Here is a 27,463-nt window from a genome sequence, read left to right as displayed (position 1 = left end):
GAACCCAATCTACCCAACTACTAATCACAAGAAAAATCCAGGTCCGGATTAAACAAAATTATAAATCCATTGTGACCTTAAAACAACATCCTGTATATTGAAATTTTCAAAACTCGTTTGCACATTTGAAAAGAGCTTTAATGGAGCTTCCTTTTTTTGCGCAGACAATTCAATGACTTTAATTTTGAAATTATGTCGAAATTTTTAAGAACTCGAACTTTCAAAACAAAAATTTCGGTATAATTTCAAAATTAATGTCATTAAATTGTCTGCGCAAAAAATTGAAGCGAGTAATTAAACTTAGTTTTTGTGCTCTTTTCAAATGTGTAGACGAATTTTGACAATTTGAATATACGGAGTGTTGTTTCAAGGTCACAATTATTTTAATTTTTTTTTGTTAATCCGAACCTGAATTTTTCTTGCGATTAATAAATTGCAATGTGTAAATAAGTATTGATTATTTTAAAATGAGTATTTGTTCATTAACTTTAATTATTTATTATTAAAAGTTAATAATACCTTGCTTTTTAATCAGAGTTCTTAAAAATTTCAATATAATTTAAAATTAAAGTCATTAAATTGTCTGTCTCACTCCCAAACACGTCTCAAACACATCGGCACACTATCAAATAATTTGAAAAAACACGTGAAATTTGACAAATAGTTTGATCACAGGGCTCTTTAGTTAGCCTTCGGGCCGCATAAAAAACGCTAGAGGGCCGCATGTTGAGTATCACTGATCTAAACTGTCTAAGCTAAAGCGATCTCGTACTTAATTAGATTCTACGGTGAAATGTTTGTTGGAAAATTCGTTGGTTACAAACAAGTCAAAGAATTTTTGGGGGTCTTTCGGCCAATACGTTGGTGTATAAGTGAAAAGATGATTAAGGTTTACTTCTTAAATGACTTACAAAATTTTCTTTGCTTTTCCGGAGCTTTAAAACGAGATCCCCAGTTGGTAAATTTCGCGTAAGGAATCTGTTGTTATTCTTTCATAATTCTTTGTTTATATTTGTTTAAAAATAGTTCATAATAGTGATGCCAATGTAATAAAATCTGTGGTATTTATATGATAAATTGAAATAAAAAAACCCAAATGACGAAATCACTTACAAAGTAATTGGAAAATACGTGATAATCCAAATATGAATAAATCCAAGATTTTATTTAAAGATAAGGATGTATGTATATTGTATATGTACATATTTTGTCCAGATTTAGAATTTACAGAACGCAAATTTGTTTAGTTTATATAATACTGTTTAGTCTAGGCGCCAGCTAGGTCACCGTGGCCTTTTCAATTCTGATGGGCAAATCTAAGTATTTCTTATGTATTTTTGACTTCTTCTTTTTTAGCCCATTTCTATCCAACTTTGGACAAAGCCCTTCCCCAAATCTTTCCATATCTGTCTGTCCTTGGCTGCGCCTTTCCAGTGAGTTCCTGCAGCTTTTACAATATCGTCCTTCCATCGCATCTGAATCTGAGGTCTTCCTCTTCTTCCTGTCCACGGTGTCTCAGCGCCGGTTTAACCAGGGGTCTTTTCGGGGCTGTAGCACCGGACGGTTGAAGGTTCCTGGGCGGTCGCGCAAAGCACGTGCTCTTCCGAAATTATATGGTTATGGTAAAATAAAATTTGCATACAAATCCACATGTTTGTTCCACTACTGGAACTCTTGTCAGAATATGATCCATTTTTAAATGATCATATTAATAAACGAGCAAATTCAGGTGAGGGCAAAACGTTATATCTATCAAAAGATAGGTATATGGAATTACTGAATATTTTGTCCGATCGAGTCATTGATGAAATTGTTAGGCAAATTGAGGCAAACAAATACAATTATAAGTGTAGATTCAACACCATGACATGGATTCAACACCATGACATAACACACCATGACCAACTTACAGTACCTAATTTTGAGATATTGTAACAATAAAGGGAATCCCGTGGACAGATTCGTGGGATTTTGTAAAAACACTGGGCATAGCTCACAATAACTTGAGGAAACAGTTATTGGAATGTTAGAGTCTTTATGAAATTAAAAGAACTGTAGAAACCAGTCTTACGACAATGCCAGAAATATGAGTGGCAAGTATTCTGGTTTGCAAGAACGTATTAAAAATTACAATGATTTAGCTCTCTTTGTGCTGTGTGCTGCTCACTCTTTAAATTTGGTTGTCCAAAATGCAGTAGACTGTTGTTTGGAAGCAACATCTTTGTTATGTTGGTACAAGCTATCTACAATTTTTTCTCCGTGTCTACACACATGTGGGAGTTATTGCCCCGTGCAATAAAGGATTCGCCTGAGTCGGGGCAGACATTGTTACCTAAAAGAGTAAATACAACCCGTTGATCTTCTCGTTTTGATGCCGTAAAAGCGTTAAAAAGCAATTACGGTTTGATTGAACTATCAACCGATATAAATGAGAAAAATGTAGTAGGAGTTGAAGCAGCTTCTCTCTCGGAAAAACTTGATTTGTTGGAAAACAGAATAATTTTATCATTCTGGATTGACGTATTACAATACAAAGGGTTAATGAGGCAGGGGCGGCCCGTCGGGGTAGGCAAGGTAGGCGCTGCCTAACGTCTTCAAATGTACAATACAATAATAAATAATTTGTTAATATAAATTATTTATTTCAAAATGGTAATTTATAAATTTTGACACAATGCGTAAGTATCTAAAATAAAAAAGCTACTTTTTAATTTCTCTTCGAAGTTGTAATTATTGTACGCTCCTCGTAGTAGTACTACTGACTTCTATTATGGCACTACCCTATGGTCAGGCACTTTAAAATCCGCCTAACCTAAAGAACAGAACAGAATGATATGCGTCTCTCATTCTTACACTAGCACAGCGCTGTAACTGTGGCTTGTCTAGCCGTAGTGGACGAGAATTTCCGGGAACTTTTTGGGGCTAGGTTAGGCTACATTTGTTTGCGCCTTCGGTAATGGTTGTCCCGAGCTGCATCTCGGGATAGCCAATTGTATGTTTTAGGATCCTGACTACAAATTCTGAAAAAATTAAAAGTGCGAATTTTCTCATGAAATTTGGTACGTGGAGTTAGAATAATATTTGGAACAACTTTTCCAAATAACTTTTTCCGATATCTCTAACGCGAAGCAAAATATCGAAAATTCGCCCTGTTTGTAGATTCGCAGTAGATAGCGTTTAAAATTTAAATTTGAGTTGACTATGACTATCTTAAAAAATGTGAACCATCACACTTGCTTGACTGCAAAATTTTAAATCTGTATTTATTTTGATAGCCGCAATATAGGGGTGTCTTCATCTTAAATGCGACACACTGTGTTGTGTATATATAGGTATACGAGTATATAATAATATTATAAACATATTATGTAGAGTATAGTAGAGTATAGAGTATATATAAAGGTATATGTGTCGCCTACCCGCATACTAAGGTCACGAGCCGCCACTGTATGAGGTGAATAAAGCAGTATAAAAGGAAAATATGGATTTAAGCATAACCGCTCACCTGGTATCATCTTTAGCAGATTACTTTGATTTCTTACGTGATCGTTTTGATCACTCCGAGGCCTTAGAAATGTTTTTAACAGGGAACGAAAATTATGCTGAAAAGAGGATAATAAAAAAAATTGCAATTAGGAGAAAAGAATTCGGAGGCAAGTTTAAGCCAAAAAGAAAAAGTGCGAATACAATGTGATGTTTTTATAACAGACAATCTTAAGTCGGAGATTATTCACCGATGTGAGAGTTACAAATCTTGTTCAAGAGCATTAGAATTTTTGTTTAAACTAAAAACTACAGAAGATGAAGATATTTTCAGATCGGCAACCGAATTACAACAAAAATACAAGGAGGATTTGGACGAGTATTTTCTCCAAGAATGTGTTCATTTAAAGCATTTGTTAACGTCTCTTCCCCAATTAAAAATAGACACTCCTTTAGAATTGGTACAGGTTTTATACGACAATAAACTAATATCTTCATTTCCAAACGTTAATATTTGCCTGCGTATTTTTTCTCCATAATGGTCGCAAACGCAAGTGGCGAACTTGCGTTTTCGAACTCGCGGAACTTTGCGGAACTCTTTTTCGACACAAAAAAGGGTACAGACCTATTTCCCAAGAAAACTTGAACTCCTTAGCAGTTTTATCCATTAACGAGGACCTGCTAAATGAATTAAATATAAATGATATCGAAAACTACGCTTCAATAAAAGAAAGATAAAAAGCTTTTCAATGGTAAAGGTATTTGATTACCTACCTCATGTTACCTGTTTGAATGTTATTAATAGGTACATTTTTATTTTACTTTTTGAAGTTCGCACTTAATTGTTTTCTTGTATTTTTTTTGTATTCATTTAAGTTTGAAACCAAAAAAAGTTGTAATTGTTTTCCTTATTTTAATAAACTTGTATTCAAAATAGGTTTTGTTTTGACATAAAGTTAAGAAATACTTTTGAGCCTTGGCGTGGCATCCGTATATCAGCACTGGGCCGCAGACTGTGTTAAACCGGCACTGCGGTGTCTCCAGTTTTGTATTTTAGCATTCCATATTCCATCTTTTATCTTCCTGTCTCGCATTGCGGCCCGCAAATCTCCGTTTTAACCCTGTTATATGTTCAGTTACATTTTTTACTTTTGTTTTCTCTCTTATCCATTTGTTTGATTTTCTGTCTTGTAGTTTTATTCTCAACATGGATCTTTCCATTTTTCTCCGAGTTATTTCTATTTTGTTTATGTTGGTCTTTATTATTGTCCATGTTTCTGAGCCATACGTCAGAACAGGAAGGATGCACTGGTCAAATACACGGGTTTTTGAGTACTGTTGTATCTTGGTGCTTTTTAGTATCCATCTTAACTTTCCAAACGCTACCCACGCCAATCTGATTCTTCTTTGTACTTCAATTATTGTTTGTTTCTCTTTATTAGCTTTGATTATTTATTATATTTATATATATATATATATATATATATATATATATATATATATATATTCGTCAACAACCTCAATATTTACATTATTTATATTTATTCTGTCATTTGTATTTGTCATGATTTTTGTTTTAATCCTATCTACTCTGATGCTTGTGCTAGTTGAGTCAGCATTGTGGCTAGCTCTTCTTGGTTGGCTGTAATAAGAAGAACATCATCGCAATATCGGAGGTGATTTAGTTTTTTCCCGTTTATGTTCATACCCGTGTCTTCTCATTCCAGTTTTTTAAAGACGTCTTCCAGAGCTAAGGTGAAGAGTTTGGGAAACATCTCCTTGTCTTATGCCTCTACGGATTGTTATGGGATTAGTTTTGTTTTATTTTCCCATTCGACTGTCATAGTTGCTGTTTTATAGATGTAATGTCTGGAGTCTATTCTGCTGTTATTTAGAGCTTTTTCTATCGCCCATATCTCGATACTATCGAACGCTTTTTCATAGTCTACAAAGGCTAAACATAAATCTAGGTTGTATTCGTTTGCCTTCTCTATCAATATTTTAATAGTGAGGAGATGATCTATGGTATTAAACCCTTTTCTGAAACCTGCTTGTTCAACTGGCTGATAACCGTCAGTGTATTTTTGGTGATTACGAATGTCGAGGGTGGATTTCGATCTGATTAGTCAAAAAATTGTTATAAACAATTTAATTGTTTATAAATTGTTTATAAGACTCTAGCTTGTAAACTAAAATAAATAAAAGAAAATTTTTCAAATAAAATTTGTTCCTTAATAAAAAATTAAGAAAATGGCGTTTACTAACCGTAAACTAAATAGTTAAAACTCAAGACATTGTAAAATTAGTCATAATGCAAATTGCAAAATAAGTATTTTTCGATCGTAATTTGGCTTCTACGCATGCAAATGAGCTCTACAAAGTCTCATATTATAGCTTAATTCATAGTTTCAAACAAAGTTTGTTAAATGACTTTACCTTTATTTATGTTAAAGTTATACCCGTTTGAACTTATAATTTTCTGAAAACATTTGTACATTAATTTGTTTATAAGGGTTTTAAGTAAATTTGAGCAATAAACATTTCTACTTTAATTAACAATAATAATAGAAGAACTCAAAAGGAGCATTGTGAGCTTAGTAACATGTTCGTTGGTTGATTTTTTCCCAAGATATAGATATGGATGCCTCAGAAGTAAAACGGTGTAAGTCACATTCTCCCTAAAAATGACTTATGAGATATAACACATATTATTATATATAATAATATTATTATTTCCTTATTTTTATTTATGAATATGTTACCCATATTATGATAAATAAAGAGTATTTATTTGTTTTTAATAACTACTTATATTTCTGCAACTACTTTCAGAAACATCTTAGTATCTCATTTTAAACACTTATTGTCTTACACCGACTGGCTTCTGAGGCATCGATTAATAGCGCGTTCTGACGCTCAAGATCGGCTCACAGCGAAAAGGTTCAAGCGCGAACCTCTCGATACAATTTATAATTTATATGTATACTTTATCTTCATATTTCATTTTTGAAGATCCTAATATAATTTTATCATATAATTCTTATAATTAAATCATCATAAAGTACCTCGTATCACCTTTCATTCTATTTACTTTTTCTTCGATTTTTTGTGGATACTTGGGCCATGTGTTAAGAGGGGAAACATTATGATCTACTTCAAACCATATTGGAGTACAGGGCAAAAAATCAGTAGGAAGACGGCAGAACTCGTGGCTGAAGGACCTAAGAAGATGCTTTGACCGCTCATCCGCAGAAATTTTTCGTGCAGCAGTTTCCAAAGCTATACAGTTGCCATTTGGATCGCCAACCTTCGAAAGGAGACGCGGAATAAGAAGAAGATTTTTTGTACTAAATGAGAAAAAAAAATGAAAAACTAAGATTTCAGAAATGAAGTTGTTAATGTTTATTAATACTATTTTTATAAACATTGTTTAATCTCAAATATTCATCATTCATATCCGATATTAAACAGACATTTATCACCCCGTATATTACATGAACCAATTTGTTATTATATTTACACATGTGAGGGTTACTAATTTTGTTTAATTGTTGCAAATCATAAATAATATTTTTGGCAATGGACGTAAAGTTTTCTGACTAAATAAAAAACTTTGTTTGAAAGTCGTGTGGGCTGACCCAATTTATCCTGCAGCTAAGAAAGAGCATACATTAGATTCATTCACTAGAGTCAACTCAAAGAGGCAAGATAAGGCTTTAACTTCATTCATTCGAATCACTTTAAAGAGACAAGTAGTCTCAGTTTAAATTTCATACGAAGCGTATAAGTAAAGTAACGTCTCTCGGGAAATCTAGTGTCACTTTACATAAATAAATTATCTAGTTGCATTTAGTGTTTCACTAAAAGGCGATAGATCAACAGCTGAGCCGGAAGATTATACAAACATTTTATTTCATGCATCTGCATCGAGATATACAGGAAATCTCGGATTTTTTACAGGTACATGGTGGTACTAAGTCTGTTCTTGGAGGCGTTGAAATTAAAACTTTTTGGGGCTTCAGAAACTTATTATCTATACGATATCCATATAAAAGGGGATCGAGTTCTTTTGCAGCAGCATCATCATTGCATATAAAACGAGCATTTTATGTGGCAACGTACATACAATTGACTTGCCTTGATGCTGCTGCAAAAGAACTAGATCCACTTTTATATGGATATCATATAGATAATGAGACTCTATAGCCCCAAAAAGTTTTTTAATTTTAATGCCTCCAAGAACAGCTTCCATGACCAACATGTAACTGTAAAAAAGTTGAGATTTCCTGTATATATTGATGCAGAGATTTCCTGTATATCTTAATTCAGATGCATGAAATAAAATGTTTTTAAAAATAGTATTAATAAATAAGAACAACTTATTTTCTTAGTTATGTTTCTGAAATCTTAGGTTTTCATATTTTTTTTTTCTCGTTTAGTACAAAAAATCGAAGAAAAAGTAAAAAGAATGAAAGGTGATACGAGGTACTTTATGATGACTTAATTATAGGAATTATATTAGAAAATTGTATTAGGTTATTCAAAAGTGAAAATTGAATATAACGTATACATATATAAACTATAATTTGTATCGAGATGTTCACGCGCGAACCTTTTCGCTGTGAGCCGATGATGCGCCTCAGAGCGCGCTATTAATATATCTATATCTTGGCCAAAAATAAACCTACGAACATTTTACTAAGCACAAAATGTTGCTTTTGAGTCCTTTTATGGTTACTGCTAACTAAAGTATAAATAAAAAGACTAAGTTTTCACTCTAATGGCATATAAAACAACATAATGCTATTCTACATCCCACCAGAATGAAAACAATGGGAACCTCCTCTGGTTACACCTCCGAGGCTTCTACAATTTGCATGCCATACGGATGCTGAGACTAAGGAAGATGAGGGAATTCTACAATTTGCAATTCACGTCCCATCTGCTCAGCGCGGTAAAGTTCCAACGAGAATGGTTCCCTTCATACTCCACACAGAGTAAATATAAATCAAAAATGAATAACCGTTTTCAATTTCGTTGCAAAACGAAAACACAGCCGAACCATATTCTAGTCCAATCAGAGAGTGCCGCAAGCACCCCTACCGGTTTCGAAACTTATTAGTCTCTCATCAGGAGGCACATATGCTGTTCTCCCTGATCCAACCAAAACAAACCCCAGCGTGCAGTCCCGGATTGCAACGAACGAAATGGCATAGATGCCCTATCGGCAACTGCTAGCAAAAAGACTAAGTTTTCACTCTAATGGCATATAAAACAACATAATGCTATTCTACATCCCACCAGAATGAAAACAATGGGAACCTTCTCTGGTTACACCTCCGAGGCTTCTACAATTTGCAAGCCATACGGATGCTGAGACTAAGGAAGATGAGGGAATTCTACAATTTGCAATTCACGTCCCATCAGCTTAGCGCGGTAAAGTTCCAACGAGAATGGTTCCCTTCATACTCCACACAGAGTAAATGTAAATAAAAAATGAATAACCATTTTCAATTTCGTTGCAAAACGAAAACACAGCCGAACCATATTCTAGTCCAATCGTTTGTTTTGCCAATAATTGCTTTCCAATAATTGTTTTCATTCTGGTGGGATGTAGAATAGCATTATGTTGTTTTATATGCCATTAGAATGAAAACTTAGTCTTTTTGCTAGCAGTTGCCGCTAGGGCATCTATGCCATTTCGTTCGTTGCAATCCGGGACTGCACGCTGGGGTTTGTTTTGGTTGGATCAGGGAGAGCAGCTTTGTGCCTCCTGATGAGAGACTAATAAGTTTCGAAACCGGTAGGGGTGCTTGCGGCACTCTCTGATTGGACTAGAATATGGTTCGGCTGTGTTTTCGTTTTGCAACGAAATTGAAAATGGTTATTCATTTTTGATTTACATTTACTCTGTGTGGAGTATGAAGGGACCCATTCTCGTTGGAACTTTACCGCGCTGAGCAGATGGGACGTGAATTGCAAATTGTAGAATTCCCTCATCTTCCTTAGTCTCAGCATCCGTATGGCTTGCAAATTGTAGAAGCCTCGGAGGTGTAACCAGAGAAGGTTCCCATTGTTTTTTTTTTTTTCATTTTTAAAGTATAAATATTTAATGATCAAATTTGCTTAAAAGCCTTATAAAATGTAGATATGTTTAAAAAATATATAATTTCAAATGGGTATAACTTTAATAAAAATAAAGATAATGTAATATGTCAAACTTTGTTTGAAAGTCTATGAATTAAGCTTTAATAAGAGACTTTGTGAAGCTTATTTGCATGCGTATAAGCCGAGCTACGATTGAAAAAGCTTCGAAAAACGCTTATTTTACAATTTGCATTAGGAACTAATTTTACAATATCTTGAGTTCTAATTGTTGGATTTAAGTTAAGTTCTTTGTTTTTTTATTGAGTAACACATTTTTTTGAAAAATTTTCTTTTTCTCTTTTAGTTTACGAGCTAGAGCCGTATAAAGAATTAAATTGTTTATAACAATTTTTTGACTACTCGGATCGAAATCCACCCTCGAAATTCGTAATCAGCAGCCAAAAATACATAAGAAATGTGAATTATAATAAATAAATCCTCCTTTAGTATTTCGCAGCAGTTAACAGCGATAATCCTCTACAAGTACCTGCCTAATACTACCTTTCACAGCCGCTGCCGTTGAGAGCAGCAACGTTATCAACAAAATTTTCATTTAGTTTGCAGTGGCCATATTCTCCGTACACTGAATCGCATGTCTTGAATACGCTATAGACTAATTTGCTTTATTTATGTAACAGGTACTGTTCTACTTTTTAAAATATGTTGTGGCTCCCTGGTGTTTTGGTTTTGTAATGTATACAATTCTCATATGAGCTCGGCTACACACTACACAGTAATAAAGAATATAAAATGTAACAACTCTAAATCATAAGCAATTTACTTCATTTACACAGCTTAACATAACAACAATATGCTTTTTCACAATATACTATCCATTTTATTTATTTAGCGTATGGCATTTCAACACATTAGGTAATGAGATTATAAGTTAAATACAAATTGACTCTTTATAAAAACAATTAACCATATCTAATTTATAGGCAAACATCGAGGTTGTTTATTTAGATAATCGACTCGGGCGTCGCAAACAGAAAATCTTGGGGGACTGTCCCGTGGGCCTTCTGGTCGCACTTCTCCGACATGATAGCTTACCCCACCTGTGAAATAAAAATGCACATTCACCATGTTGAGGAGTTCTGATGCGGTTACGTGTGCAACAGGTCTTACGTGGAAGATGGAATCCAGAAGGTGTCTTTGTGATACAAATTGAGTTTCCGACCATTTATGGTCCATTTGGTGATCATGTTGAACCCGGTGGCTGCGGCCGATTCTGTGGTTGGTATCGGAGATTTTCTGGAGCGCAGTCGATTTTTGGTTGCATCTTCTCTATAGTTATGAATCGGCAGCGCTGTGTTTTTAAGGATCTTTTCATATTCTTTAGTTAGAAGATTTAGGCCCGGTCTTTTCACCTCTGGATAACTAGTTATCAGGAAGTTTATTTGTGAGATTACATGCTAATCTGTAAACTTCCAATCTCATAAATTTCCCGATAACTAGTTATCCGGAGGTAAAAGACCGGGTCTTAGTCGGCAAAGGTGTAGTGGTGAAATATCGCTAAGCACTGGTGGCCGATGGGTTGGTGTGGATTTGATTACTCCAGCGATCATTCTCGTGGTAAAAGATAAAGACAGTTTTTGTTTTTATTTGATTCAGAGTTGGACCACCATCCCCATATAGCTATTTCAGCATCTATGCATCCTCAGTGAAGCTATGCAGTCACAACTCTAAACCAAATATCAACAATCCTGCCTATTTAAGGGAAACCATCGCGATGCAATGATTCCACCTTTTGAGACGCAAAACAGCGACATCTCTCGTAATACGAGGAAGACGAAAAGACGTAGATACAAAGTTTACTACTTTTATAAAATTAGAATAATTGAAATAAAAATAATAAACAATATTTTAAATCCAAGTATAACAAAAAAGAAAACTTCTGTTGGAGTAAAAGTAAAGAGAATGATAAACTCCAACAGAAGTAGACAAAGAAAAAATCAATTAATGTAAGAAAAAGTAACAAAAATGTGTGGCTTCTACGTTGAGAAGCCGATGTAACCAAACACTACTTTAGAAGTAGGTGCTGTATGAGTAAATGATAAGATGAAGATAGTGGGATGAACTGATAATAGAAGTATGACTAGACAGATGCAAACTGAATGGCTAGCAGAATATGCAAGAGAACGACAACTTGACACTCAAGGATGGATACGGCCAATTTGCATGCCTGTCAAAGACGGTAGCTCAAAGTAGATAGTGATGACTAAGAATGGAAATATTAAGATAAGAATACTGTACTGAAAATGAATAAAGATGAATAATTGCTAATGAAGAACAAATTTCCCAGGTCTTTCCCAGGTATCTTACACTGCTGCCAAAACTATATTAAATCAGTACATATAAATAAAAGGAAATAAGAATAAATGATATACAAAATAAGTCAATATTTATTATATATAACCATGTATGTACTAGATTTTCACAATCTCTGAGTTAAACAAATGCATATTAAGTAACTCTAAAATGACACAAGATGACAGTTTACAATAATTTACCATATAACAACAGTCATGTTATATGTATGTTAGAAAATTATATACCTCTTATACATAGGATACAACTCACATGAGACTACCTATACCAAATGGTTATAGCGTTATAGTACGCTTGCTACGTACAACTAAATTAAAAACCGACAAATATGAAGAATATATAAATCAGCAGGCACAAGCCTGACTAAATAAAATACAATAAAATGAATTAAGCAAAGTTAAATATGCAAATGAACGTGAAATAAATTGAAGTTAAGATAAATAAATTACTTGAATTGACCAAAGAAATGAAATGAAGCAAATTAACAATAAAATATATCTGGGAAACAAGCAATTAATATGACCAAATAAATTTACACAAATAATCTAAACCAATTAAATCAATAATAAAGTATAAAAACCTAATTTTCTGGGATTATTACCTTGTGCACAAGTAACTTACCGTAGATACAATAGTTCGGGAACTTAATACACTAATATATAAATATGTTATATAACAAAACAAAGGTAAGCTAAATCTTAAAAAAAATAATTAATAAACATAGTGCATCAACCAAATGTCTGTGCTATGATACGCAATAGTTACTAAAATCACCAAACTGAATGTTGCCAAACAAACTCAATCGACTTCTCAAACGGTTGCTGCTGCATACCGGAAAATAAGCACCATGGTGGTGCCAAACTGTACCTCCTGTAGGTTCAGGTGTAAAATAGAAAATCAGGAGCAGGAACGCCCCATAGTGTGTTTCCCAAATGACATACTCCCAGCTGACTTGACGGTGGCTGTAGGTGTCAAAGGGGCTACGACTTCACAAAATGGTTTCATCTTTCTTCCAAATGGCTAAAAACATATCCCTAGTTTTATTTCCCATATAAACATGTGAGCAAAAACGGTAAAGAGAAGAAGAAATAAATTAGAAGTTTTTTTAAAAGAAATACTACTGGAAAAGCGACCATTAACTGGAATAAAAACTAATCTAATGTAACATTGAACAAATTTGGGTGTGAAGATATGAACAAATATAATGACATTGATTCAGATAATAGACTTTTAACTTTGAAATTTGAATACAGAATATGATTTATCTGAGAGAATATTATATTAATATAATAATAGCCTATATCTACATACATATATATCTTAATGAAATGGTATGGAACCAGGTATAATATAATAGGTTTTGTAAGGGAGATGAACGTCCTCTGCTAGGGGTTGGATATCAAGAATACACTAATTACTCATACTGCGTTTATTTAATCACTATATACGTTAGTAACTACTTGGTGGACGAAAGTCTATATTCTAACTACATTGATGGTTAAATAATGAATGATAAATAACGAATGATCTCTGCAATACTTTCTCCGTACCTATAAATAAACTCGCAATTGTTTTGTTATGATTTTGATGACACGATTGGGACCGTGAAATACTCATAATATCAAAATCGCTGACTGAGGTGTTCTCGAACCGATTGGCCAACATTGTGAAATAAAGGTCACCCAGTTATTTTACTATAAACAATATTGTTTGTTTAAGACTTTTAAAAATTAAATCGATATGAATTTCTTATTGCTCTTATTTTTGAGTGCTGATATAAATCCTGTACACAGGCAAAAGATAGTTACTTGACAATTTATCAAAATATTGGATATTCGAACAGTTTAAAACCTAGAGAGAAATGATAATTATTTCTAATATTACTTGAGGACTTCATATATGTTTGGTTATGTATAACCAAAAACATTAATATACCTATAATTTTCCTTGAATGACTATTCAATAAAGATCGAAATAAACTATATAAACTTCACTTAATGGGTTGACTAAGAAAATTTAACAATGAAACTAATATTTCAAATATTCCTCAACAAAAAACATCACAATAGCTAACTAAAAAATTATTAGAAAAAAATAATTTTTACCGGGTGATTTTTATTCAGGTTCCAAGAGGAGTTGTGTTACACATATGTCTCCTTATTCCAGGTAACAATTGGTGGTAACTTTTCACTTTAATATTAAACTTAGACGTTGAATAAAAGTCTTCAGAATGTAGTTGGAAATCAACCCGCCATTTTATGCACCCGACCTTACTTACAGCCACGAGCCAAGTGAAAAGTGAAGTATCGCTCCTTCACAGAGCAAAACGTCAAATTCTCAGAACACGAACCAAACATCAGGGACACCAATCCAACAAAACTAACAGGTAGTTTTAAGTGTGTTTAGATATGACGTCATAAAAATAAATATTTTAAAATCTAAGAGGAAATAATAGTTATAAATGAGGAATTACGAGAAAATTAGAGAAATTTAATTAAGAGATCAACAGAAAATAATTATAAAAATAATTAAAGAGTTCAAAAATATTTTCGTAACGTGCGAACCGTTACACAAGACTTTTCGTTGAGAAACTGCTTTCTGGCTGCATCCTGTATCTCCGGCTTTTACAATATATAAGCACAAGAGACGACGAATATAGAAGAAAGAAAATAAAGGACACTTTGGCCACGTATTTACCTTATTTTCGTCTAGGAGAATGACCAAAAGACAGTTTCAGGTACTCAAATCTGAGTAAAGATGAAAAAGATAAAGGCAGTTTTTGTTTTTATTTGATTCAGAGTTGGACCACCATCTCCATATAGCTATTTCAGCATCTATGCATCCTCAGTGAAGCTATGCAGTCACAACTCTAAACAAAATATTAACAACCCTGCCTATTTAAGGGAAACCATCGCGATGCAATGATTCCACCTTTTGAGACGCAAAACAGCGACATCTCTCGTAATACGAACAAGACGAAAAGCCCTAGATACAAAGTTTACTACTTTTATACAATTAGAATACGGCATTTCGCTATAACGGCCCTGTTCAATTACGGCACGGTTTCGATTTACGGCCTAAAATGTTTCGCTATAACGGCCCCATGTCATTCTCGAGCAAACGCAATCTCGATGCACACTCTTTTCTATTTCCACTTGTTTATGCATAATTAGAAAATAAAATGAGATGAGGCCGCATCTAAGGAATATCTTAACATTTTAAAGGGAATTATAGAAAAAGGTGGTTATAAACCTGAACAAGTGTTTATCGTAGACGACTTTGTTGGAAGCAAATGCCTGATCGCACGTACATTTCAAAAACCGAAAAATCTGCGCCTGGTTATAAATGGTTTAAAGAACGATTAACTTTGCTACTTGGTGCAAATGCAACTGGTGATTTTAAGCTAAAACCACTTCTAATTTGTCCAAAAATCCAAGGCCTATTATTACAGGACTAAATAAAAATCATTTACCCGTTATATGGAGATACAACAAGAAAGCTTTAGTTTGTAGATTATTTTTGGTTTTTGGAATCTATTATTATTTTATATACCAGTGTATGTGCTTTTTTGTACGTATTTTTGATTTAAATAAAATAAACAGATAAAATGCATTTTTAACGGCAAGCCATGTAACATATTTAACAAATTTGTAACCGATCCCATTAAATTTTTATGAATTTGTATTAGAATAATTGATTCGTTATACGGCATTTCGCTTTGCGGCCATGTTTCGTGGAACGTATCTAGGCCGTAAAGCGAGGTATGGGTGTAACTGAAATAAAAATAATAACCAATATTTTAAATCCAAGACTTTTCGTTAAGAAACTGATTTCTGGCTGCATCCTGTATCTCTGACTGTTACAATATATGAGCACAAGAGACGACGCATATAGAAGAAAGCAAATAAAGGACACTTTGGCCACGTATTTACCTTCTTTTCGTCTAGGAAAAGGACCGAAAGACAGTTTCAGGTACTCAAATCTGAGTAAAGATGAAAAAATAAAGGCAGTTTTTGTTTTTATTTGATTCAGAGTTGGACCACCATCTCCATATAGCTATTTCAGCATCTATGTATCCTCAGTGAAGCTATGAAGTCACATTCTCGTGGTGTTTTTTATCTGGACATCAATCTTTTGAACGTGAGCACTGTTACTGTTGACCCATATTATATTGGTGCGTAATATTCAGCTATAGAATAAACAAGAGCTAAGTCTGGAAACCTGAGTGTGGATGCCGATACCACCATATTGACATACTATGTCTGATACCGGCATATCCTTATAATTTCTTTGCAGTAAATCACGTGTTGTTGATATATTTAATCATCAGTTGCATTAGAACCCTTTGTGGGTCTTGCACTGTTCTAAGATCTTTTATATCCCGATCGATTATGGGTTTTACGCTTCCCATTGGTGATTTTTAAGGTTCTTATGCCTGAGTATTCGCTTTAGTCTTCTTTTCATTGGTGCCTGTCTGATTTTCTGAGGGCTATATCTTTCCACATCCGTTCTACGTGACCCATCCAGCGAATATTCAATACTTATAGACTTTTGATCTGGTCCATGACACATTGGTTTCTAGTTTCTAGCATGGCTAAATGGCATAGCTGAATTTAAAAGAATACAAATTTCTTTTATTTAAACACATTTTAAATTTATGTTTTAGTCGGCGATAGATGTACATTCAAAGGAACCACAAAAAGAGGGGTTTGCAAAGAAATTACTAAATGTCCAGCTGCAGAGGAGCAAGCCAAGCAAGGAACTGATGATGTAACTTTATGTGGTTTTGCAAATGATTTGAATACTGCGATTGTTTGTTGCGAAGGTATTAGTATAATTAACGTAATAAATTTTAACTATTTAATATTTAAAACAAAAAATAAAAATCCCAGAAGTAGGCTGTATACGACAGTTTAAAAAACGTTACAAGTAAAAACTTCGTGTGCAAAATGGTATTTTTATTTAAAAATCTTTAAAATCATCCAAATGTATTAATAAATCTCCAGAACGTTTTCGGTCTAGTCAGACCACCATTAGTGAAACATTCTACTTGTAGTTGAAACTAGCTTACTTTATGGTTGTTAAAATCTTAGTGTTACATGATTATGATATTAAAATTATAAAATTGAAACGACACTAAGTCGATGTTCCTGGATTAACTTTAGGGGAACATACATGTCCCTGCTCGAAACCTGGAGCGACCTTCTCGCTACGAGTGATACAGACCAACTCAGTCGGTCTGTATCTATTTTTGCTTTAATTTCAGTAACGGTGACAAGACGTGATTAGAGAATAAAATGTTATAGTTGTCATTATTACACATAATTTCAAAAGTTATGCATCACTCCTCCTATTCACGATTTTTTACTTTAACTTTATATTATTACTGTTAGTACGTTACGTTAAGTACAGTTAGTATCAGGGGCGTCATTTGAAATTTTGATTGGGGGGGGGGGCAAGCATTATACAATACATTATATACAGTGATGAGCGGGCTAATAACCGGCAAAATAGCTCAAAAGATGGGAAACATAATACATTGCGAAACAAAAAAAGATGAAACTAGTGGAGGTGGAAAGTATCGTTATAAACGTATAAATTAACATTACATTACATAGTTTCTCACCTTTAGACGTCTGTGACAGGAGTTTTTTTTTTATAAAATTCTACTGTCACAATGACAGTTGTCATACTTCTCTGACACGTCTAAAGGTGGGAAAATATGTAATGTAATGTTAATTTATGCGTTTATAACGATACTTTCCACCTCCACTAGTTTCATCTCTTTTTGTTTCGCAATGTATTATGTTTTCCATCTTTTGAGCTAGTTTGCCGGTTATTAGCGCGCTCATCACTGTATATATGCAAACATAATAAAAATAAATCACTATAGTAATAAATAGTAATAAAATTGATATATTTTTTTTCAAATTTCAGTCATTTTCAGGGACAGGGGGGGCAAATGCCCCCCTAACCCTATCAAATGACGGCCCTGGTTATTATGTGTTACTGTTATATTTAATGCTTTTATAAATCTGTATCATTATCACATATTTTTTGATAGTTAGTTCAGCTGTATTGTCGCCCCCGTTAGGTAAATTACTCCGATTCGATTTTTTTGCAAAAACTTACTCAAAAAGGGGTCCTTTCCACATGGTGCCAGGCGGTACCGCGGTCGAAAAATTGTTTAAACAATTATTTTTAAACAAATTCACAAAAATAATTTTTTCACTTCGAAAATTTTTTTTAGATCATTTCAGGGTCTTGTAGGTGGGGGGACTCATAATAATAATTTTTAACCGCGTTATTAAGCCATTTTCGCATTTTTCAAATATTTTAAATCGCGTATAACTCGAGAACAATCAATTTTAGAGAAAAATCACAAGAGACCTTTTTTGCTCCGAATGACCCAAATGATCTAAAAAAATTTGTCCGAAGTAAAAAAAAAAATTGTTTTTGTGAATTTGTTTAAAAATTTTTTTTATTTTTTAAACAATTTTTTGACCACCGTACTGCCTGGCACCCTGTGGATATGTAATAAGAATCTCTTTTTGAGTAAGTTTCTACAAAAAAATCGAATCGGAATAATTTTCCTAATGGGGGCGACGATACAGCTTGGACTAAGTTCTTTTTCAAATAAAATAGGTACACCTTTTTTGGTTTTTTATTTGATTTAAATACCCGTTTAATTGATCTGGTCTTGCCAAGGTGTAAACATTTTAAAAATTTATTCTGGTAAAATTTGTGAAATCGTGATTTATAATGAGTCATTATTAAATTTGTGAGTTGGACCATGCAAGAATTATCGCTTTAGTTAAAGAGGCCATTCACATCGGTTCGTAGCGGAAATAGTGTGTGCTTCTCAGAGTGATGTCTCACGGAGATGGAATAGGTTACTAGAAACAAATTCGATACAGAATAGAGTACTTTGGTAGACCCCGAGTTACGAATAAGCAATAGAATAGATATATCAGAATTTGCATTCGGAAAAATTCTTCTGTGTCTGTACCAGCCCTCCAAAGATACTTCAGGCATACTACAGGAGTCAAAGGATCGTTGGCTTAATTAAGAAGAATTTTAGAGTTAGGTTTGAGGAGTCGTAAACCAATAACAGTTTCTCAGCTACAACCTAGACAGGTTTTGCGCCGCCTAGAGTGAGCTCAACACTTTTGGAATTTTGTGCTTTTTTCAGACGAGACCAGAATCTGTTTAGCTAATGTTTGGCGAGAGCCAACAAGAGCTGCACAATTAGCACAAGCCTGCACAATACTTCCTTTCGCTGGTTGTAGTGTTAGTTTTGGCCAGGTATTATGGCAGGTGGACGCACGAAATTGGTGGTTATTGACGGGACTCTAACAGGACAAAGGTAGGTACATCACATGGATTCTAGAACCTCATGTGAGGTTATGATGGGAGCTGTGGGTGAAAATTTTGTATTTATGGATGATAACCCCGCCCATATAGGAATTAAGCGGTTAATGACTATCTTGAGACAGGAGGTATTCGCCGTTTGGACTGGCCTGCGATGTATCCAGATATGAACCCCATTGAACTTGCTTGGGATATGCTCTTTAGAGCTGTTCATGCCCGAAGCAATCGTCCTAGAACCATCATGAACTGAGCCTTTAGAGAAAAATGGGAGTATCTACAACCGGAAATGATCGCTCGATTGTTAGCAGTATTTTAGCTCGAATCCAGGCTTGGATCGATACCCATTGTGGAAATATACAATATTAAAATTGTTAAATACATTTCAATTACAAATAAATGTTGACAATTTTGGTTGATGCATAACCTTTGAAACTATGTGTACATAGGTGTACGTTCGCAAATTTTGTCGGTATATATTTGTTTTATTTGCAGTGACTGTGGAACCAAATGATAATCTCCTCCCTGCCGACTTTGATACAAATGGAGAAACAAGTCCACCAGGAAAAATGAGTGAAAGAAGTAATTTTTATAAATAATAGAGTTGATTTGCTGTTTTATTAACGTTTTATTGAAATCGTTTTAGAGTGTCAAGAATATAGTAAAGCAATTACATCTGAAGTACAATTTTTATCCTTGGTCTCAGATGCGACACCTATGTCTTACCGTACTCCTAAATGTGATTATAACACTGTGCCATTAATAGTGGGTGGTACACCCGCAGAGGCAGGGGAATTTCCATTTATGGTAGATAATTAAAGTCATAAATTAATATAAAATTCATTCAACTTGTTGTAACTTGTAGGTAGCAATCGGATTCAATACAACTTCTGATCGATGGAGATGTGGAGGAACATTGATAAGCACTAGATTCGTTGTTACTGCTGCACATTGTTGTTATACAAGAGATGCGTAAGTTGGACGCTATAAATTTAAATAAATAAAACTATTACCGTAATAATTATCATAATCATATAGGAGAGAGTTGAACAAAACCGGGTACCAGTCCAAAAACCGTCTGTATCTTGTGCTGTGTTAGAGTAGCAAACGTTTGCTGCAGATTGAAATATTCTCAAATGACTTAAGTTTGATATACCAATATAAATTTTTATAAATATTCTTAAATTTTTATTATTTTTTATTTTCATGAAAATATTGCAAAATACCCGGCTTTGGCCAACCGGTATGATAAAACCGGGTAGTAACTTAATTAGCATGTAAAAAGACTAATGGGCAGAAAATAAAATATTTATTGAATGTATGTGAACAGAAATCGAAAATCTATGAACTGAAGTCACAAATAAAAACTTCATCTACTTCATCATAGGCACTACAGGCTTCATCGAGCAGCCCATTTGGTCTGACACATATTTTATCCAGCTTTCCTGCGACTTTGAAAATAGTTCAGTGTAATAGTTCATTGTAATAATAATATACAATGTATAGACACGCACCGTTATTATTATCTGATTCCTCCTAACTCTCAGAATCTGCAATGGGCAATTTCGGAACCAATTTTGTTTTCAGTGCAGCCTTTTTTACCATGTTTTTTTCCTTTTTTTGCCCAGTTCCTTAAGTTTTAATTTTTTTGCGACGGGAGATTTTTTTAATTTTTCCTACTAGCTTTCTTACTAGATTCTTCAACAGAGTTACCATTTTCTACTTTTTCACACGATCTTCTATAAAGTGGATTGCGGAACATTAAAACTTTAAGAGGCTTTTTTGTATGCCATCCTATGTTATAGCACTTCAACTATTATATTTTGCATGCTTTCTTGATCCCATGACGGGCGAGTAGTTTTTCTTTTATAGTGCCACATGTTGTAGTTAACTGAAAGCAAATGAACTACTGCAGAAACTGGAAGTACCCGGAATCGGGTACCCGGTTTTGTCGATTTTCGGACTACCCGGTTTTGTCAAACTCGTAAACAAGACATTATATTATGTTATTTAAATTTTTAAGTTACGAAATAATATTCAAAATTTTTGGACAAATTAAAGGTATACTGTTACATGTATTAAATTTTTGAAATGGCCATTAGTTATTCAGTAGAGGATTCACTCTAAAAATTACTGTGATTTTTTTAATATGTTATAGCCTTATTCTTTAGAAGATCGCTGCAATAATATTGTTGCTAGACAGGTAAATTGTCATTGTATACCAGGTGTACCAATCAAACTATCTTTTTTTCTCAAAGTTCGCCACACCCTGTGGAATATTCTAGCATTTATAAATTACTGAAATTAAAACCCAACTATAGCCTCAGGTTTTCTTAACATTCTGTTTTTTTATTCATTCGCTTATGTTGGATAATAAAAAAGTTAAGTATTTTAACAACTAGCCATGGTTTTCATCAATATAGGGGTTTTTTTAAATAAGTATGACAAACTTTAATGAATAATTCTGTATGAAAAAATAACGACAGTTTGCTTTATAAACGTAGGGGAAGGTGGGGGAATACCGCGCCCTTAAGCGGAAAAGGTGATTACAAGCAACTAAAACTGATTTTGAAAATAAAATTTACATTGGCCTGTTGAGTATGGTATTGGCCAAAAATTGGCTATGCTCAATTTCGTTCTGTTCAAACAGTTTAATAATAATAATATTTTTTCTACACTAGTGCATTTGTGCGATATTCCCCACCCGTTTGGTAATTTCGCGCACAGAGTGGGGTAATATCGCGCGTTAAGAATTTATGATAGATTCTATGATATTTATGTAAATACGTATTAAAAAAGCACAAAGTATTTGCAAACTGTTTAAACAAATTTTTCAAACAAACAAAAAATTTAAACCTTTAATTAAAACTGCGCAAAAAACTTATTGTCTACGTTGACAAACTATTATTGGTAATATAGAAAATATAGATTAATAACATAAGCTAAAAAAGGCCCAAATAAAAGCCATTAATCAACAAAATCTATGTAAAGTAAAAAAATTTAAAAAATAAATTATTACAAATATTTTACCACATAACTTAACACGGGTAAAAACCGCGCGGTATTACCCCTCACGTATATTTTCCAAACAATAATAAATATAAAAAAGTGGGGCAATTAATGTAAGATAAATTATGGTTAAACAAAGCCTAAAACACCATATATTTACACAAACTCAAAAACAACGAAATAAGTTAAACATTTTGGCTTACCTTGCTTATTTTGTTGTAGCAAAATATTATAATGGCCACGTTGTAAACACATAAATGCATATTAGCGCCACGGATGTGAACTTTACAGAATCTGCAATAATCGACATTATTTGGTTGGTTGACCGCTAGAGATCAGCACTAGCCGAAATTTTATAATAATGGACAGCCTAAGTCTGACGTCACAAATGTCAAAAAATTGGGAGGAGCTTATATTGGCTCCAAACAATTTTGATTGTAACGTTAAATGGTCATAAGGAATTTTTCATTTATGTGCTTTGTGTGGCAAAATAAGACTTCATTTACGTATTTCGTTAAAGAAACGTGTTAATTAAGAGATTTTTGTACGTTTTTGCTCAGGTGGTTTTTATTCCTTAGTGATTGAAAATAAACATAACCTCAACACCGTTTACGTTCTAACCATTGCATTAAATTAACTCACCTGGGCCAAAACGAATAAAAATCTTTTAATTGGCACGTTTCTTTAACTAAATACCTAAATGAAAAGTCTTATTTTGTCACACAAACCACGTAAACAATAAATTAAAAATTCTTTATGAGTGTTTAACATTATAAACAAAATTGTTTGGAGCCAAATATAAGCTCCTCCCAATTTTGTGACGTCAAGACTTAGGATGTCCATTCTCAGAGAGCGAGAAACATGGTGCGCGGTATTCCCCCACCTTCCCCCATGTCCGCAAATGCTGCGTTTCCGAGATAAGGGGTGTTGGAATTTTTCTTACAAACTGACGATTTATTATCATAGTCTCCCGTTTTATACCGATAACGCGGCTTTGGGATTATAGCAGGGTAGTCTGCTAATCTCTAGGGCCTACGGTATACAAGGAAGGTAACAGGGTCAGTGCTACTCTTCAAGCGCCTATTATTACCCCTGGTTTTACCCAAGGTACTCATTTTATTCAGACGGAGTCGATCTGGGGTCTATAGACATTTTTAAAAATGTCTAGATATTCTCGCCGGCGCTGGGAATCGAACCCCGGCCTACCTGCGTGGAAGTCAGACATCTACCGCCTGAGCTATCCGGGCCCCGTGCTCAGGGACTAACGATTTATTTATTGCTATAAAACCGGTTGAGATATGCAAATGAAATTTGGTGGGTTTTAAGAGGTAGTTATTGCGCATTTTTTGAGATACAATTAAGAATTGTATATTCACCATTGGCGCGCATACGGGTAATATGACCATGACGCAGTAAAAATTTCGATATCCTCGAGATGGTACGCCTTTTCTATTCACGTCCCCCAGATATTCGATTTTTAATGCTTCATTTTCTGGGGTATATGCTTTAATGTACATAACTTCATAGGATAAAATTATGTAGTTTTTCAAAAAATTCATTTATTTTTTAGTGGGAAACCGAGTGTAGTACGTGTTGGAGAACTCGATTTAGCATCAGATCAGGATGGTTCGGTGTATGCGGACTATTTAATTTCACGAGTAATTGTACATCCAGGATATTCAGCTCCATATAAATATAATGATATCGCTCTTCTAGAAACACAACAGCCAGTAGTTTTTACAAATTTTACAAGACCTGCTTGTCTCAATCTTAACCATAACGTAGCTCAAAGTCAAGCTATCGCTACAGGATGGGGAAAAACTGATTTTGCTGGTGATGCTAGTGATAGACTATTAAAAGTCACTTTAAATCTATACGACAATCAGAGATGTCAGAGAACATTTCCCCCCAATAATAAAGAACTACCAAGAGGAATAGAAAGTACCATGTTATGCGCTGGTCATCTTGAGGGAGGAAAAGATACTTGTTATGTAAGTTCATTTTATATTTTACACTCTCTTGTACCTGTGCCTATTCCGTAGGTTTTTGTATGTTTGTAACGTAGGCGTAGATATGTATTCGGCCTTTCTGTTTCCCAATTTATCTAATGAGCCAATTTGTAAAACTTAGGATCATAGGGCATCCACGAAGCTTCTCCATTTCTATTTATTTCTGACAATGGCTGCTCTCTCTCTCCAAGTTTTATTCATGCTTCATTAGTCATCTTCTATCGTGATTCTCCATGTTTTGGTCGGTCGTCCTCTGCTTTCAGATGAAAGGTGCCATTAGGTTCGGTTTGCTTCGCTTCAGTTTCGTTAATTTTTTAATTTAAGGTGAGTGAGTCGAGTCATTAGCTCTTTGCACCCGAGAGTTCGTTTCTTCTTCCTCATTTTCTTCATAATTTTTTTCTTTCTCTGTTCTATTTCTGTTTAATTTTTGCATTTTATCTAGTAGTTCATTTTTCTTCTCGTGTTCCAAATTCTTTGCCTAGTCGTCATCTTATTTCCTGGTCATGTTTCCGCCTTTTCAGTTTACATCAGGGTTGTCTGCTTCTGTGAGTTTCTGGTACCTATGATCCATTTCTTCATTTTCTTTCCATTCACTTCTATTTTCTGATAGCTCACTCTTACATTAGCACCCTTTTTATTTTCTTTTTAAGTTATGTCTCTTATGTTTTTCTGAATGTTTTATTCATTTCTTGTAAGTTCTGCGTCTATGAAAATGTCTCTTCCCTACAACTTTGCTTTTTTTTGTAATATCTTAATTTTGTTTTTTCATTCCGCCATCTTAACTATGCATTTTTCTTGTCCTATCTTCTGGGCGGTTCGTTTCTTAGCTTTCGAGCAGAGTTCTTTCTCAAACATTTTCTCCAAAGCTTCCTTAAGCATATCTTCATTTTCAGCATCCGTTGTAATTCCAGTTATTGTTAAGTTATTTCGATTTTTTTGCCTTTCCATCCTTTTTATGCTGTCTTCCATCTCTTTAACTTTGCTATAAAGTTATTCTTTTTGCTTTGTCTAGTCCTCTTTCATTTGTGTGATTTCTTCGGCCATACTTTTCATTTCTTCTCTATTCTTTTGTATCTCTTTTTTTGTGTCCTTTATGTACTGTATGTCCTAGAATACTACACACAAGATTATTTATTTAAGAAATGCGGCTGTAGTCGGTTTGATTTCAAAAATGGACTTGGCACAAGAGAGGCGATCTTTAGTATGCAAACGTTAATATAGAATTGTTTAGATCAAAAAAAGGATGTTTTTATCTGTTTCATCGATTATGAGAAAGCATTCGATAATGTAAAACACGAACTAATGATCAAATATCTACAAGAGTTGGGACTGGATGCGAAGGATACAAGAATTATCGCCGTATTGTCTTCCGAACGTACGTCTTCCAAATTGCAATGATACGTAATATTTCTCAATTAAAAAAGGAATAAAGCAAGCCTTCGCAAAAGCAGTGACAGAAACGATATTAAAATAAACGACATATTTATTAACAACTCGTAAGCCGATGACACAGCGATAGTGGCAGATGACATCGAAGATCTTCAATGCCCTTTAAATGATCTTACTCTTGCAAGTGAAGGTCTGAGTTTGAAAATAAACAAACAAAATAAACAAGGAAGACAATAAAAACAATGATTATAGGTGGAAATAATTACTCAAACGGAAATATATACGTACCTGGAGAAGAAATCGAACAAGTCAGACAGTTTAAATAGGTACTTGGGTTGTCTGATAAACAAGAGTTGAACCCTGAGACTGAAATAAAGACGAGAGTAAGTACAAGCCAGGAATGATTTTTTGAAGTTCGTAAATATTTGACTTATCGCAAGTTGGATTTCAACCTGAGATACAAGATGCTAAAGTGTTAAGTTTGGCTGTTCTCTTGTAGGGACTGAAAGCATGGACATTAAAAACCAGCTCCATTAACAAACTTGAGAAGTTTTTGAAATGTGGTTCCTGCGCCGAATGTATTCATAAACCTTACACCTTATAATAATGGATAATGACAGAACACCTACTAGAACGCTTAGTGGAATTATGGTGGGACGACGGCCAGTAAGAAGACCAAGGAAGAGGTGAATAGGTGAGGGTGGATATCAGGAGGTGAGCAGCCAGGCAAAGGGATGCTTGGAAGTAGATGTTGGAGAAGCCAGGGCCTGACTTGGGCTGGAGCGCCATAGGAGAGAGGGAGTCCTCATAAACCGTATGTGTATTTATCAGTTTGTTCAGTAGATCCTTTTCTATGGAAATAAGTTCGAAAGTCTAACTTCGGTCAGTGTGTTACGCAGGTAGGTTTTTATCCACTTGAGACACGAAAAACTCCGTTCTACAGAGACACTTATGGATGGAATGTATCTGTAGGGGATTCTTTGGTGTATTCTCCGAATCTTTTAATATCCATTATCTGTATAATATGAATCCTTTCAAGACTGAAAAAGTATGGTTATTTGTTGATTCACAGTGTCTAGAATTTCATAACAAAGCGGTTTGTATCTGTCGCAAATTTATTCTGTGTGGCTGGTTTTTATTAGGCTTATGTGGCTGGTTTTAGGAAAAGTGGAGGGAAAGAGATGGATTGGTCGAAAAAAACTTTTCATGGTTGTGTAATATTAGACAATGGTGTGGCTCCACAGTAGAAGAATTATTTCGCGCAGCAGCCGATAGAGAAAGGTTTCAAGAAATTGTAAACATGATGACAGTCAACGTCTTAATACAAAACGGCACCTAAAGAAGAAGACGTCAAATAATATATCCGTATGGCCAAAGATATCTTTAAAATGACCACCAAGAGGGCAAAATCAGACTTTTCAAATTTACTCAAGATACCATCGCTTTGCCTTACTGATACTTGATCGGATGAAGGATCTTCTATAATATGGGAAAACTTGTTTCAGCAGAGAGTCAGTCCCACTGGCCATGTATCTTTTAAGATTTTGGAATTAGATATTCATTGTGTTACGGCGAAAATAGGAATTCTTCTTCCCACAATTACGTGAGAAACCTGAGTTTGTTTAGCCGAATTGTGATACAAGAAAGGCAATCCACTAACTGTTGCAAAAAATGCGGTAGTTATAAATACAGCTGCGGCTTTGTTGAAGCACCAAGCGATGTGCTAA

The 27,463-nt window shown here is 34.2% G+C and overlaps 1 protein-coding gene across 2 annotated transcripts in view; it reads left to right on the top strand.

The window, feature by feature from the left end:
- The window catches only part of LOC126878475 (venom protease-like), a 72,388-nt gene that overhangs the window by 38,021 nt on the left and 6,904 nt on the right, over positions 1-27,463 (top strand). The window contains exons 2-6 of one of the 2 annotated variants that reach the window (XM_050641223.1): positions 16,628-16,786; positions 19,825-19,911; positions 19,976-20,136; positions 20,195-20,301; positions 23,909-24,329. In XM_050641223.1, the coding sequence (XP_050497180.1) occupies positions 16,628-16,786; positions 19,825-19,911; positions 19,976-20,136; positions 20,195-20,301; positions 23,909-24,329 (935 nt within the window). The remainder of the gene's footprint in view (positions 1-16,627; positions 16,787-19,824; positions 19,912-19,975; positions 20,137-20,194; positions 20,302-23,908; positions 24,330-27,463) is intronic. The other variant, XM_050641224.1, reaches the window with a different exon arrangement.

Source organism: Diabrotica virgifera, chromosome 10 (genome assembly GCF_917563875.1).
Source record: "Diabrotica virgifera virgifera chromosome 10, PGI_DIABVI_V3a".
Taxonomy (NCBI): Eukaryota; Metazoa; Arthropoda; class Insecta; order Coleoptera; family Chrysomelidae; genus Diabrotica; species Diabrotica virgifera.
Note: the sequence above shows the minus strand (reverse complement) of the source record. Positions and strands in the feature narration are given on the sequence as shown.